This window comes from Panthera leo, chromosome D4 (genome assembly GCF_018350215.1).
Source record: "Panthera leo isolate Ple1 chromosome D4, P.leo_Ple1_pat1.1, whole genome shotgun sequence".
NCBI lineage: Eukaryota > Metazoa > Chordata > Mammalia > Carnivora > Felidae > Panthera > Panthera leo.
In genome coordinates, this window is record NC_056691.1 from 43,382,439 (window position 1) to 43,399,371 (window position 16,933).

General features: G+C 44.4%; 1 protein-coding gene across 2 annotated transcripts in view; it reads left to right on the top strand.

Annotated features, from left to right (window-relative positions):
• ADAMTSL1 (ADAMTS like 1) overlaps positions 1-16,933 on the top strand; it is a 378,657-nt gene that overhangs the window by 251,260 nt on the left and 110,464 nt on the right. For both annotated transcript variants that reach the window (XM_042913347.1, XM_042913348.1), the window contains 2 exons: positions 2,297-2,450; positions 3,354-4,479. In XM_042913347.1, the coding sequence (XP_042769281.1) occupies positions 2,297-2,450; positions 3,354-4,479 (1,280 nt within the window). The remainder of the gene's footprint in view (positions 1-2,296; positions 2,451-3,353; positions 4,480-16,933) is intronic.

Here is a 16,933-nt window from a genome sequence, read left to right on the forward strand (position 1 = left end):
TCTTAAATGTCGTTCAGGCGGGTGTATATCACAGTACATTGCAGGGAATAGTTCATTTCAGTGGGTTAGCATATAAAACTTGAGAATATAAGATGATTTTTTTGTTTTTAGTGTTCATTTTTCAAGTGAACGTGGCATACTGCCATGACCCTAGTTCAGGTCTTTATCATCTCAAGCCTGGACTACTGTGGCAGCCTCCTCAACTGACATCCCCGCCTGCCATAGATCTCCTACTCCCATCCCTCCCAGACACTGTTGCCAGATTAACCTTCTCAAAACACCTCTTTCATCATTTCACTCCTCCCTTCAATGGCTCCTCATTGCCTTGTGGACCAATTCCAAACCTCCTATCTGAAAATGAAGTCTCCAACGTCTGGCCCCAAACTACCTCGTGAGCTCCTGATACTCTCAACTTGTTGCCTCTGTTCAGTCAAACTGGCTTATCTCTGCCCCCAAGCCTGCCTTGGATTTTTACACTGAACTCTTCAACATTTGTTCTGGATATGCCCCTGCCCCCCATGCTCATCCCAGGTTTCTACACCCCTTCAGACTCTACCCATCTTCAAAACCTAGGCCAGGAAATCACAAGTGTACCAACAGCATTCAACAATTGTGAGCATTCATTTTATAATACTTGTCTTCTAGCTTTATATTTCTACTAAATTCTTCTATTACTCTCTAATTCTTTAAATAGCTTTATTGAGGTGTAACATATACTATAAAATTCAGCTGTGCATTGTTTCCAAGGTTTATCTGTTTACCACATATTTAAGAGACCAACATTCCTTTTAAGGTACAATAAGATTCCATTACATAGATAGACCATATTTTTATTGATCCATTCACCAGTTGGTGGACATTTGAGCTGTTTCCCTTTTTGTCTATTACACACTTTCGCATACAAGTCTGTGTGGATGTACATGTTCACTTGTCTTGGGTAGATACCTATGAGTGACATTGCTGGGTCATGGGGTAAATGTATGTTTATCTTCTTAAGAAATTATCAAGCTGTTTGTCAAGAAGACTGTAGTATTTTACATTGCCACCAGCAATTTATGAAGGTTCTAATTTGTATATCCCCACTCAGAGTAACATTTGTTATTGTCTGTCTTTTTTACTATGGCCATTTCAGTGGATAGGAAGTGGTATCTCATTGTTGTTTTGGTTTCTATTTCCCTAATACAGTATTTCATTTTAGCAATGTATTTGGATTGCCCTCCCCCATTATTGATGACAGCTCCTTGAGGTTACAAACCACCTTGCACAGTTTTTCCTTAGTATCTAGCACCCTACCTCAAACATAGTACATGTATAACAACTACCTCATGCTTGACATTAAAATATTACACTTGTGAAGGAGGAGAAAAAATTAGCATTGAGTGTCATTTCTGTGTGTGAAACTTAAAATATATTATCTCATTTAATTCCCCACCTTGAAAAATAAGTCTAAGAAGTGCAAACAGACTCTGAGTTGCCAACTGCTAAAATGCTGAGCAGGGATTTGAACACAGGACTCTATGACTCTGTAACTCTAAAGCCCGGGCCATCTAAGTAAAAAACAGGTAGAGTGTCTACAGGAAACTTTAGAGTAGAAAAATCTTAGAAGGGTTCCTGGGTAGCCCAGTTGGTTAAGCATCTGACTCTTAACTTCTGCTCAGGTCATGATCTCATGGTTCATGATTTTTTTTTTAATTTTTTTTTAACGTTTATTTATTTTTGAGACAGAGAGAGACAGAGCATGAATGGGGGAGGGGCAGAGAGAGAGGGAGACACAGAATCCGAAGCAGGTTCCAGGCTCTGAGCCATCAGCCCAGAGCCCGATGCGGGGTTCGAACTCACGGACTGCGAGATCATGACCTGAGCTGAAGTCGGACGTTTAACCGACTGAGCCACCCAGGCGCCCCTCATGGTTCATGATTTTTGAGCCCCGTCGAACTCCTCACTGACAGTACAGAGCCTGCCTGGGATTCTCTCCCTCTCTCTCTCTCTCTCTCTCTCTCTCTCTCTCTCTCTCTCTCTCTCTCTCTCTCTCCCCCTCCCCCACTCACACATGCACGTGCTCTCTCTCCCTCTCTCTCAAAATAAATAAACTTTAAAAAAAAACAGAAAAATCTTAGAGCTAGCAGGTGGTTACAATATGGACAATCTTCCCATATTGTTACATAATTAGTATTTCTTTTAGTGACTGTTGCTTTTCCAAGCAACTTTTCTCATATTTGGGGGTGTTTGAGAGTCCATACAAAAACCCATTAGCCTCTACACTTACATGCATTTGACCTTTGTTTTCCCTCACCAGTGTTCCACGAGCTGTGGGGAAGGCACCCAGACTCGAAGTGCCATTTGCCGGAAGGTGCTAAAAACCGGGGTCTCGGCTATTGTCAATTCCTCCCTGTGCCCTCCCCTGCCGTTCTCTTCATCCATCAGGCCCTGCATGCTGGCAACCTGTGCACGTGAGTATGTCAGAACTCTGGGGATAGGGAGACAGAACCCACGTAGAAGCAGCTGTAGCCACGCAGTAGCCTTCCCTAAACCCAAGACCGGGTGGGAGATTGTCAGTCAGGAAAGCCTGAGGAGGGCAGCAGGCTGGTAAACTCAGCTGGAAGTGGAAAAGGAATCTTAATTACACGTGGCCAGGCAGAATTCTCTTCTTGGCTGGAAAAACAGTTTGCAGGGGGTAGAGCAAAGTTCACTTGCTGGCATACAGAGATCTGGAAGCTGGAGTCAGCAGATTACTAATGAAATCGAATGTGGTCCACTCTGGGGTTTTAAAATGGTCTGAACAGATTTGTTCTGTTTAATAGTAATCCCTAGAGTTGTACTACTTCTGGGCTCTTCCCCCCAGGCCCCCACCCCAGAGGCCACTAGGGCCTTGGTGCTCTGCAGACCCCAAAGGGTAAACATGGAAAGGGAGACATTCTCCTTCCCTTTGTCCTCTGCCTCTTTTTATGATTCTTTTCTTTTCTTTTCTTTCATCGTTCTAACGAGAGGAACTGCCTTTCCCCTGGGATCCCCCTCCATCTAGAACCTGCCTCTCAGCTTCTAGGGGTGGCCAGCCCCAGCAGGGTGAGAGCGGGCTGCCCCGCGGCGCCTAATTAGTTCGAGCTTTGCCTGTGCAGCCGCTTGATGGTCCACGGCTGGTAGCCCCTTCCTCCCCGAAAACCTAAGGCGGCCAATGAAGGCCCTGGCCCAAATCAACTCTGAAGCCGCTTTCTCTCCCTCTTCCCTTGTGTGTGCCTCCTCTGCCTTCCTCTTCGCCCTCTCTCTTGTGCCTGTGTTTGTTGGCTCTCGTTTTCCTCTGCCATTCCTTCTCTTTCTGCATCTGCCTGGCTTCCCTCGCATTCCTTTCGTTCCAGGGCCGGGACGGCCAGCCACCAAGCACAGCCCTCACATTGCGGCCGCCAGGAAGGTCTACATCCAGACGCGCCGGCAGAGGAAGCTGCACTTTGTCGTGGGGGGCTTTGCCTACCTGCTCCCCAAGACGGCTGTGGTGCTGCGCTGCCCCACGCGGCGCTTCCGCAAGCCCCTGATCACGTGGGAGAAGGACGGCCAGCACCTCATCAGCTCGGCGCACGTCACCGTGGCCCCTTTCGGCTACCTGAAGATCCACCGCCTCAAGCCCTCCGATGCGGGCATCTACACCTGCTCTGCCGGACCCGCCCGGGAGCAGTTTGTCATTAAGCTCATCGGAGGCAACCGGAAGCTGGTGGCCCGGCCCCTGAGCCTCAGGAGTGAGGAGGAGGCCCTCGCGGTGAGGAAGGCCAGCCCAAAGGAGGCCCTGCAGACCCACAAACACCAGAACGGAATCTTCTCTAACGGCAGCAAGGCTGAGAAGCGGGGCCCTGCCGCAGACCCGGGAAGCCGCTACGATGACCTCGTCTCCCGGCTGCTGGAGCAGGGGGGCTGGCCCGGGGAGCTCCTCGCCTCCTGGGAGGTGCAGGACTCCACGGAAAGGAACACGTCTTCCGAGGAGGACCAGAACGCCGAGCAGGCCCTCTGGCACCTGCCCTTCACCATGGTGACCGAGCAGAGGCGCCTGGACGACATCCTCAGGAACCTCTCCCAGCAGCCTGAGGAGCTTCGAGACGTCTACGGCAAGCACCTGGTGGCCCAGCTGGCCCAGGAGATCTTCCGCACCCACCTGGAGCACCAGGACGCGCTGCTCAAGCCGTCTGAGCGGAGGCTACCCCCGGTGGCCATCCCCCCTCATAAGCACGTGTCTGGTTTCAGCAGCTCCCTCCGGACCTCGTCCGCTGGGGAGGCCGGGGGTGGCTCTCGCCGGCCCCACCGCAAGCCCACCATCTTGCGGAAGATCTCAGCTGCCCAGCAGCTCTCGGCCTCCGAGGTGGTCACCCACCTCGGGCAGACTGTGGCCCTGGCCAGCGGGACACTGAGTGTGCTCCTGCACTGTGAGGCCGTCGGCAACCCAAGGCCTACCATCAGCTGGGCCAGGAACGGAGAAGAGGTTCAGTTCAGCGACAGGTGAGCCTTGCAGCTACCCGGGTCTGGGAAGGGAAGGGGCAAGGGGCCATATCTCGCCCAAGGTGCTTTATTGGCCCTGCAGGTGGTTCCAAGAGTGGGGCACAGAGCCCTGGGTTTCAAGTCCTCTTTTAGCACCAGTAGGGCTATTGAAACAAAGACGAGGTGTTTGGTTTTTCTAAACTGTATTCTGCCCTCTTTATAAGGTAATAGCAACAATGCCTATCCACCCCAAGCCCCATAGGGTCCCAAAGATTAATGAGATACTTTGCAGATAGCTTTGAACTTCTGGCAGAAAGATATCATTCCAGGCCAAGGCATTTTTACATTACTGCTCTGTGAGATGGACCATTGAAAAGCTTATACGTAGGGATACTGTCTCCATGTGTGTGGTCCCCCAGGGCTGGGGAGAGAGTGCAGCCAGCACCTGCTGCTCCCTGTGGGTGAGACCATCCTCTGTGTGGGCCAGACAAGGCTGTTTGTTCCAGAAAGCTTTTATTCCCAGTCAGACCTGTGATTAATTATCCTAATACCTCTTGGTGTCTCTGTCTTGATGTGTCATTACTAGGATGACACCACGTATCACTTACTGGTTTCCTTGGGCCGTAGCCATTCATAATGTAAAATCAGTAGTGGTGGTCAAAGTTATAACAGTAATATTTTAGAACACCGCATGCCAAGAAGCGTGCCATAATTCCTGCATGCATTCTCTTAATCTTTGTAGTGGCCCTGACAACAACGATAGCTGCCCTCGAGCAGTGACAGTCTGCCAGGTAAATGTGGTGTTGGTGTGCTTTATCTCACCCATTTTAACTGTACCTCTGAGAAGTGGGTACAGTTTTTACCCATATGTTACAGAAGAGGAAACAAAGTCTAGGAACTTGCTGAAGATCACAATTATTGGGTGGCAGGGCCAAGACACGTGATGCTAAGATAGGCAATCAATGGAAGAATCGTAGACTCTGGATAAGAGAGGACTCTGGGCAGTCCTCCAGCCCAGAAACCTTGTTGTACATTTTTATTTTCTCTGAATCCATGTAGAATGCCCTTTTCATTAAATATACCTCTAAATACTATTCTTTGGTAATCCTCTTCCCTAGTTTGCTAGCTTTGGGGAAGGACAGAATGAAGGCAGGATTTGTTGTGCCAAGCGGTTTGCCAGGTTTCTTTAAATGTGACTGCGCCTGTTAGGCTACCCGTCAATCTGCAAGACTGACATTATCCTCCAGTGTCACATAGAAAATCAAGCTTTACCAGCTCTCTCAAGAAGACCATGCTTTAGTAAGAGCCGGGCCAAGGATTCAATATCAAGTTTACTTGAGTCCAAAGAGTACACAGCTCTGTCTACTCTTCTGAGACTTGGTGAAAAAACGTGACTTTGTCTAGCCTGCCCACATCTTTTGTGCCTTTGAAATGTCAATGATATTGCCTGTCAGCCTTACAGTACTTACAGACCAAACAGTTAATAACAATACTAAGTGTTTTTTCTGTGTACTTTTAGTATATGCCAGACACTGTGCTCAGTGCTTTATGGGCACTATCTTGTTTAATCTTCAAAAAAGAAAAAAAACCCTAGGGGGTAAATACTATTGTTGTTACCATATCAACGAAAGAAAGCTGAGGCACAGATGTGGGACCCCCACAGAAGCACTGGAGAGAGGGTTTGAATGCAGGCAGCATGCCTTGAGAACCTCTCCTCTCATTTGCTTCTTGGTCCTCCCCAGCTCATACTTTCCTTGACAGCTTGATTGCTATGATTCTTTCTGTGATTTCTTTCAAGAAGTCTTTCACAACAAATTTTGGGGTCAGGCTAAAGTTGGAGTAAATCCGCTTGAGGTCACTGGGTCAGTAAGAGGTAGCCCCCGTGTCAAACCCCCAGGATGTTGGGTATAGGGGAAGAGTGGTGCCCTGGTACTCGGGTGGGGGGGGTGCACTGGAATTCCTCTTTTTTAGTGCACCTGTCACACCCACTGTGACCAAATCATGCCATCTTCTCCACCAGCCAGTCAGCTTCTCAAGGGTAGGTAACATTTTATTGCCCAGGATCGTACTACTGGAATTGAAGGGAGTAGCAGTTGGCTGTGCATGTGGAACATGCTTTTCAGAGATGAGAAAACTGAGGCCCAGGGTAGTTTGGGAGCTTGGCAATGTTAGGTAGATAGTAAAAGGCAGAATCAAGAGGGCGGATTCAAACGCTGTTCTGCCCAACTCAAGCCCATGGTGTTTTGAGTGAATGAGTAACTTCATGGTTCCACTCATCTGTACTTGGCTCAGGATGCTAAGTTGCCTCAAGACCCTTGCTATTTTTTACCAGCTCTTTCCAGGGTCCCTTACTTCTTCCTAAAAGCCGTAGACAGATAAGCTGTTGGGAAGGGGGAAAGTGGTCATCAGGACTCTGCTGTGCCTGGAACTGCAGGGAGAACATTGAGCCCATGGCTTACTCAGAGGTTGTGACAATTTCCTTGAGTGCTAAAGATACTTTTTATGAAGGCCAAGGATCACAGCCCATCTAGATCACCTGGTGACTGAAGGAGGGCTTCAGAAGGAGTCAGATGGGCACTGAGGGCTTCAGGCTGATCTTTGAAAGCCCCTTCACTTTGGCCTTAGTCCCTTCATTTCAAAAGTGGGGAGGGACAGGGCATCTGGGTGGCCCAGTTGGTTAAGTGTCCAACACTTGGTTTCAGCTCAGATCTTGCAGTTCCTGAGTTCAAGCCCTGCATTGGGCTCTGTGCTAGCAGTGCAGAGCCTGCTTGGGATTCTCTCTCTCCCTCTCTCCCTCTCTCCCTCTCTCCCTCTCTCCCTCTCTCCCTCTCTCCCTCTCTCCCTCTCTCCCTCTCTCCCTCTCCCCCCACCCTTCTCCCACTTATGTCTATGTCTTTCTCAAAAATAAATAAACTTAAAAAAAAAAGTGGAGGAGGGGGAGAGGCTGTACCAGATCATCTCTGAGGTCCCTTCTACCTCCTTTACTCATTTACAAAAGACCACAGAAGATAAAAACCGGTATCTAGTGGAGAGCAGGAAGAGCCATGAGTACAATAACTTCAAACTTTGTTGCAGCTTTTTCTGAGCTCCACAAAATGGGGGTACACTGATTGCACAAGCTTGGGATGTGTTCACTTGAAGCTAAACAGATGTATTTACTGCTGGATTTTACCTCTATTTTTTTTAATATAGTGCTTGATATTTTTTCTTGTTTTTATTGTAAAAGTAATAAAGGGTCTATAAAACAATTCAAATAATACCTAAATCTATAAAGTACAAATACAAGTCTCCCTCATCCTCTCACTTCTGTTCCCCAGAGTCTGTCTCTCTCAATAATCTGGTATACATCCTTTTGGAATTTTTATATATTTTATTGTATTATATATAAAACACATACACACACATATGATTTGGTTTTTTAATGGGATATTACTCATGTTTAGAAATTTGACGTGGTTTCTACTCAACAACATGTCTAGGAGACATTTCATTATACTATGTTGAGATCCGTATCACCATTTTTAATGGCTGATTACTGTTCCCGAGTGCATTGAACTATCCCCCAATTGAAAATTATTTTGGTTTTTCCATTTTTTTAACTCCTTTAAGCATTCCAGCATGTGCTGTGACTTTCCAAGTGAACAATAGAGTATGCATGATTTTCCACATAGTTCCTTGATCAATGAACAATTTTCTGCCCCAGCCATCTCCAGGATACCAAGAGCTCTTGAAATACCACCTAGGAAACATTACTGTCACCTTTAAATTTTCACCTCCTCGGGTGTGCACCTGGGTGGCTCAGTCGGTTAAGTGTCCAACTTCGGCTCAGGCCATGATCTCACAGTTCATGGATTCGAGCCCCACATCGGGCTCTGTGCTGACAGCTTGGAGCCTGGAGCCTACTCCAGATTCTGTGTCTCCCTCTCTCTCTGCCCTTCTCCTGTTCATGTTCTTTGTCTCTCTCTCTAAAATAAAATAAACATTAAAAAAATTTAGTTTTCACCTCCTTGGGTATTGAGAATCTGACCCTAATGTCTTTATGATGAAGAGCGTGCAGTGGAATCTTGCTAGAAAAAGACACATGGAAGCCAGGTGCTGAAGATGCACTAAAGGTGCTAGACGAAGACAGCAGAGGGCCAGCCCTGGCTCTTCAAAGTTACCAGGACATTGGTGGGAGTGTGGATGAGGAGTAGCATTAAGAGGGATCACACGTGAGGGGTACGGACAAAAAGTTTTACAGTTTGGGCCACTCTCAACATTTTTCTAGATCTAGCCTTAACAGAGGTTTCTGATGCAAGTTAATGGCACACCATAAGGAAAATTAAAGATTTCAGATTCTGATCTCTGACGTCATCATTTCTCCATTTAACTTAGCTGGCCAGTCAGAAATATGGCTGGAGCTTCATTTTCTGTACAGTTTTCCAAGTCCTGTTTGAGAAAAGAAAGTGAATATATCTGCACAGAGCACACAGGCACAGAGCCGCCATTGGGACTGCTTTGCTATGGGCTGTTGGTGACCTCTCTGTGTTGGGTTTCATTGCTTGTCATCATTCCTATGTCCGGTAGCAGTTCAGAAATGCTCATTTGTTTTCCAACAGAGACGTGCTGAAATGCCCACTGTTATAGTTCCGTTAGTCTGTTTTTGCTTAGTACCAAATCCATCTTTCTGAAAGAATCTGCAAGATTCAGCTGGCTATTGGTCTGTATGACTTTGCAGTGTATTAAAGTATACTCTCAGTAGCCTGAGCCAGCAAGATAGGTCGAGAGAGGAGGAAAGTAACTGAAGACAAGTCTACCACATCTTTGGCTTTTAAATATGCCAAAGTTTTATCTGAAAGAAATTCATTATATGAAATAATCACTATCAATTTGGTACTACTGTATCTCATCATACATATAATTTACTAGTTGAAATGAATTTACGTGATTCTTAGAAGCACATGCCAGCTTCTCAAGCAATAGTTTTATGGGATGTCTCTGAATGTATTAGGACAGACTGGTTCATCATAATCCCTGCTTCTCCTTTATTTCACAAATATTTCCATGCATACTTGGACCAGACCCTATGTTAGATACTGGGGATAGAGAAAAAGAAGACTCATTCCCTGTCAAACTAAAAGTCTCATTTGGAAGCCAGAGAAGTAAATGCAGTGCTTAAGTGCTAAAAGATGGTATAGGTATTTATTCATTCCATAAGCATTTATTAATCTACCTATTATGTGTCCCCCACACACCTAGCCACTGGGAGTATTATGAATGAAAAAGTCTGCATCCCCTAGCAATTTACATGCATTTAGATTTCTGCTCAAATTTCTGCGTCAGAAAGACCTTCTGACGGTCACTGTTCAAAAGAGCACTCCTCATCACCCCTTATCCCTTTAACTTTGCTGTTTTAGTCACAGAATTGTATCACCATCTGATATATATTGATTTGTTGATTGCCTGCCCATAAGGGTGGAGACTTTCTTTACTGCCATATCCCCAGTGCTAGGAATAGTGCCTGGTACCAAACAGGTACTGAGCAAATAGTGAACGAATGAATGAATGATTGGAGTAAGACAATAAACGCAGAAAAGTACACAAGAAAAGCATCAGGTGGTGATATATTTGGGACAGAAAATTGAAATGGGTGATAGGGAGTGATTTGGTAGCCATGTTAGGTGGGTGATCTGAGGTTACCGGTAAGCCAAGATGTGAATGATGACCAGTGTCTAGCAATATGACATCAGGAGGAAGAGTAGTCTTGGACAAGGGGAAAGCAGTGGAAAACCCCTGAAGTGAAAAGAGTTTGGTGTGTTGAAGGAATCCCCCCAAAAAGTTCATTTGGCTGGTCTGTGGTAGGCAGAATGTAGAGGTGATATGGGATGAGGCCATAAGGCTAACCAGGGACCACAAGAAGGAATCTAGCTTTTAGTTTGAGTATCACAGGGAGGTTTTGGAGGATATTAGGCGGGAAAGTAAAATGATCTAATTTCCATTTGTAAAGACTCACACTGGCTCCTTTGTGGCAAGTGGATTGTAGAGGAGCATGAGTGGAAGTGGTAAGGTTTCCTCTCCAATCACCCCTTCAACTCCACAAATACATGCGTGGCATCAGATACAGTGGTAGGCGCCAGTGAGACTATAAATAAAAGCTGCTGTTCTCCAGAAGCTAAGAAACACCAAAGGGCTGGTGTGGAGTCAGATACCTTGGGCCCTGAGTTTGTTTTAAATTCCAATGGGCAGAATACTTCTCTTAAAACTTCTAAACGTTTAGAAGCTCTGACTAGAGTTTCCAAGTTCAGTGTGCACAGTAATCACCAGGACCTTGTTAGAAATGCAGATTCGCACATCCTACCCTACCCCAGAAACACCTTCTATAGCAAAGCCCCAGAATTCATACTTTACAAGCACCACAGGTGACTCTGAGGCTGGAGGTTCAAGGACCATCTTTAAGAAGCATGTTGAGAGAGAAAAGGGGAGGAAGGTGCACTTCCTAATAGCACTCGCTTTTAATTCTGTTAAAAGATCTGGTGGAGACAGAACTCAACACCGAGGTGACACTTAGGAATTCCAGGCACCCTCCCTGGCCCCTGCCTTCCCTCACAGACTCCCACCAACCCACACACTTGCACATGGGTTGGATTGAATTCACACCAGGCCTTGGACTTGAGGCAAACTGCATAGTGCCTGTGTGTGAAGGGAGCAGACATGTGGAAGTTAACAGGCTCCGAATCTGCCAGTTTTCAGGGAACATTCTGGACTGGCTAGAGGTTGAAATAACCAAGTGTGGCTACCTGGTTCAGCCTGAGAACAAAAAAGAACTGGGCTTTCCAGCACGGCCAGGGGAGTAAGTTAGAAACTTGTTTTCAAGGGGTCAAGATGCCACTTGATTTAGAAAACAAGAGAACTCTGCCCTATTCTCTCTTTGCTTTCATTGCTGTATCCTTAGCTCTGGGGACCTGTAATTGACTGGTTTCACCATATTGCTGCCCTACAATGTCCACCAAGAAAGAAGTATTGTAGCTTCACCTCATGGGTCTCATGCACTAATGGTACCTGAGTGGTTTATAAACATTAATATGATAGCCCTGGAGTAGCCAGCCTATACCCTGGAAATATTTTGCATATAGGTGGCTATCTTAGGTGCCCCCCAGCATTGTTAATTATGATTTTTAAGTACCACCTAATATTCTCCCTCAGTTTATTATAGAGTTGTCTTCTCTCGGTCCACCTCATATTCTTTTTTTTTTTTTTTTCATAGTTCAAAGACTTAAATATATGGCATCATTTTTATTTTTTTCTCCAAATTTTTACTTACATTCTAGTTAGTTAACATACAGTGTAATATTAGTTTCAGGTGTAGAATCCAGTGATTCATCACTTACATACAGTACCTAGTGCTCATCACAACAAGCGCACTCGTTAATACCCATCACCTATTTCACCCATCCCCCACCCCCCTCCCCTCTAGCAACCCTCAGTTAGTTCTCTATAGTTAAGAGTCTATTTCTTGGTTTGCCTCTCTTCCCCTCCCCCCATGTTCATTTGTTTTGTTCCTTAAATTCCACATAAGAGTGAAATCAAATGGTATTTGTCTTTCTCTGACTGACTTATTTCATTTAGCATAATATATTCTAGCTCCATCCATGTTGTGGCAAATGGCAAGATTTCATTCTTTTTTTATGGCTGAATAATATTCTATCATATATATACACCACATCTTTATCCGTTCATCAGTCCATGGGCATTTGGGCTTTCAATACTTTGGCTCGTGTTGATAATGCTGCTATAAACATTTGGGTGCATGTATCCCTTCAAATCAGTATTTTTGTATTCTTTGGGTGAATACCTAGTAGTGCAGTTGCTGGATCGTAGGGTAATTCTATCTTTAACCTTTTGAGGAACCGCCATACTATTTTCCAGAGTAGCTGCACCAGTTCAAGAAGAAGAAAGTGGTCTCTGAAAACATTTCTTATCTGATCGCTGAGTAGCATTCCATAGAAGGCTAAGCACTTCTTCCTAAAAACACATGCTGGCCTCTTCAGAAACCACACACACTTGGTTTGCTTCCTACTTCTCTGGCTATACTTTTTCAGTCTTTGTGCATTTTTCGTCCCCTGCCTGCCTCCTATCTACCCTCTTGGGAGTCTCACTCTCTTCCCCTGGATGCTAATGATTCTCATGTGTCTAGCACCAGCCCGAATCTCTCTTCTGATTCTTATGCACAGCTGCCTACTGGACATCCTTACCAGATGCCCCACAAAGATGTCAACTTTGTATATCTAAAACTAAACTCCTGAATCCCTATCCTAGGAAAGTGTACTCCCACCTATCCAGCTTCCCAAGGCAAAATATTTTTATTTCTAGACTGTTCTTATTCCTCAGTGGCTCTTTATTCATTCCTCCACTTTTCTCTGTTTTCACTGCCTCTACTTTGCTTTACCCTTGTCCACTCTAGATGATTCCAACAACCCTCTAATTCTGTATTTGCCTTTTCTAGACCAGGGTTGGCAAATTATAGCCAGTGGCTCTTATGTTTTTTAAAAGGTTATTAAAAATGGCTTTTAAAAATGTTATTCAAAGAGCTGTTGAAATTGAGCCCAGAGTTTTTGGGTCAGCTTGCTCAAGGTTTCACACTTGGTAAGTGGTAGAGCTGGCATTTGAACCCAGGTTATTGAAGGGTTATTAAAAGAAGGGTTTTAAATTTTTAAGGGGTGATTAAAACAAACTAGAAATAAAATATACAACAGATACTATAGGTGGCCCCCAAAGACTAAAATATTTACTGTCTTGTTATAGAAAAAATGTATTGACTCCTGCTCTAGATCATTTGATATGCTACTGCCAGAGTATCTTTCTAGCAAACCTGTCTATGCAGCTTTCATGCTTAAAATTCTTTTAATGGCTTGCCATCACTTGAAGAATAAGTTCCAAGTGACTTTGTATGATGTGCAACACCTTTTGTCATCTGACATTTGTCTGCCTCACTCGCTTCATCTCTTACCATCTCTTACACTCCCCCCATCTCACCCCTCTGAGCTATGCCTTTCACCAGTACCCAGTTACTTGCTGTTTATGAATTTGCCTGGGCTTTAGATTTACCTCATCCTACCCTTCCTTACCAGAAGCCTAACCCTAAGGCTCAGTTGAGCTGGCATAGTAGAGCTGGGATTTGAACCCAAAGTGACACCCTACATGACCCACATAGTACCCTACACATTGTACTCTGTCTCAGATCACCCTACCACTGTGTGTTAGAATTCCTTATTTGTTTTTCTACATTACCTTCTGGATTATGGGCAGAAGGCAGATATTCTTCTTCAAGGGCAGATATTTAAGAGTGTATGTTAATTTCTCCACAATTCCAAGAACACATTAGACACTCAACAGATGATAAAATGATGGATAAATGAATTTTAAAAATGATGAACACTAGCGATTAGCAGAGAGTTTTCCTAATCACTGGAGACTATAGACTGTATGGTTTTGCATAATCTGAACTTCCAGTCTTTAATATGCAATTATGGCAGAGTTCCAGAGTGGTACCCACTCCCAATTAAACATTTCTGCCCTGCCCACATGTTCTCCATTAGAGAAGTGTCAGGAAACCCTAAGGTTCTGTGCCACACAACTGTACAATTTGAAAAGGATTGCTGTAGAATGAATAAGTACAGAGAATAGGGGCACCTGGGTGGCTCAGTCAGTTGAGTGTCTGACTCTTGATTTTGGCTTAGGCCATGATCTCATGGTTCGTGGGGGTTAAGCCCCACACCGGGCTCTGCACTGATGGCATAGAGCCTGCTTGGGATTCTCTCTCTCCCTCTCTCTCTGCCCTTCCTCCACTTGTGTGCATGCTTTCCCTCCCTCAAAATAAATAAACTTTCTAAAAAGTTAAAAAAAAATAAGTACAGATAATAAATACCTTGTGGCATCCTATCTCCCATCACATCTAGGCCAATGATGAAATCATCATCATCATCAACATTTATTAACCACTTGCTTTGAACGAGGTGCTGGTCTGAGTGTTTTACAGGTCTTCCTTTATTCTTATAATAATGCTTTGAGGTTACTATCCCAATTTTACAAATGTTGAAATTGAAGCATAGAGATGTTAGATTAACTTGCCCAAAGTTTCACACTTAATAAGTAGTGGAGCTGGGATTTAAACCCAAGGAAGTCTGGCTCCAGGGACTATTTCTTTGTATTGATTTTAACCTTAGTTGAATACATGGACTTGGCCATTGTTTTAAGAAGAAGCCACTGGGGTCAGCTAGATCTAGCATAAGTTAACATTCTGTCTTCTAGCCAGCTGGCTTGCAATCCGTGAGCCTTCATTTTTATTTTGGCACATCTGTTTTAGGGAAAGCCTTTCTTCTATTTTCTATTGCTCTACCTTTACACACACTTTCCCATATAAATATGCACAGTACTGGGCACATAATAGGTGCTCAGTAAGCACTGTAATCATGACATATGTATTTGCATCTCTAGCTGTGTATGTTTACAGTGTTTATGGCCTGTGCACATGTGTGTCTAGAGACCTAGACCAAAAAGCAAGCTGAAACTAAACTGTTCCTTGCTTTTCAGTTACTCTGTACAAACACTGAACGCTTAGTGGGCCCTCCTAGACTTCATCACATTGAGCTGAAACTCAGGCAGAAGCTAACTCCAGTTTGCATTTGGATGGAGTGTAACGCTAGCCAAAGAATCTCACAAGTAACTCTTCCCCACATCTAATACCAGGAGGCTCATGTAATATGGACAGATGTACATTCAGCGTTCCTACGTCTGAACCCAAATCCAGAAACAATACCTGTAAGGACACTGCTGATTTCCTTATAGAAAAGAAAAGCCAGATTCTCTAAACTAGGTGCTGGAAGTACGATTACCAAATTGGGGGGAAAGCTGGCTGAAGATTGATCCTTTTCTCTGAGAAAATCTAAATATTGCTGATAGCCCACACTGGCGGAGAAGTCTTGATTTGCCATTCAACACTCTGGCCCAGGGGTGAGCTACAGTCAACATAATATACATAGTTCAGTTAATATAAGCCTTAAAGCATCTAAACAAGACTTTCCTAAAAGTTACGGGATTTTTCAAAGGAATGAAGATGAACATGAAGAATAATATGAAATTAGATATTTTGAAGAAAACACTGATTCCTTTTTAAGGGTGGGAAGTGACTCACATGTGATAATCTATCTACATGGAATCATAGGGAAAGGGCTAATGTCGAGGAGTTTCTGCCTTTTAACCCCTAAGCCTGTCCCTGTTTTCCTTCTATTCGGGGTCTGCCTGATTCATGCTGGTCATTTCTGACCTACCCTACCCCCCTCCTTGGTCAGGAAGGGCAGCCAGGTGGTTCATCAGTTAACACAGAGGGCAGCCCACAGTGGTAGAAGGACAGTAGGGCAAGAGCAACTTAGGTTGGAATTCCTGTTCTGCCACTTAGTATCCATGTGAGCCCTCTTTAACCCCTCCGAACCTTGGTTTTCTCATTACTAAATTAAAACGATTATACCCACCCTACAGAAGAGCAAGAATATGAAGAACATATAGTATCTGTAAAGTGCCTGACATACAATGGATGCTCATACGTCAGCATCTATAATCATACATAGAGATATAATCATAGAGATACATAGATAGAAGGTCATTATATCATACCATCTTCCAGGACATCACAAAATAAGGAGCCTTATTCTCATTTTGAGGAACTAGGGAACAACCTAGGCAGTTGTTCAAAGAGATGAGATAGAAAGGTATGAAGGAAAACATAGTGTGATAGGGAATTAGCCTAAATCCAGGCAAAAGGGGAGAATGCTTATATTCTTCTGACATTTTTTTGCTATTGTTTCTGGTCTGGTAGAAAAGAGAAATGTGTATGCTCTCTATGCTTATACTTCCCAGACAGTTTTGGACAACTTTCCAAAGTGGTGTTGAATAGGAGATGAATTAAGGAGTACTTGGAAGCCTTTGGCCTGGGCAACACAGAGTATTTACAGATGGAAACTTCTCAGAATGGAGGAGAGAATCAAATGGGAAATGCCTCCAGGGTCAATTTGAGAACCACAGTTGTGAATAACGCTATATGTAAAAGTCATAAGCATACGAAATGCAGTTTCCAAGTTTGCAGAGACTATAAAATCTGGGAGCAGGGCAGATAGGGAGAGAAGAAACCAGTTTTAGTTTGGTTTGGCTTGTTTCCTTCGTAGAACTAAAGGAAGTGGGGATAACAAATGTTTTTCCCAGTTGAAAACTATAGGAATAGTAAGTCAGAGGAAAGGGGGCCATCCCAGTAAATACCTGTGTCTCGGGGGGGGGGGGGGGGGGCGGTGAGAAGTATTGAAGGTCAATGCAAAGGTCACAAGAGCATCAGAGGACACAAGATTGTGACAACCAGGTGGCACAAATGAAGCTTAGAGTCCAGCCTTCTCTATTCCCCAAAAGGTTAGGAGGTCTCCAAAGATCCCTCTAGCATTTATTCTTCTTA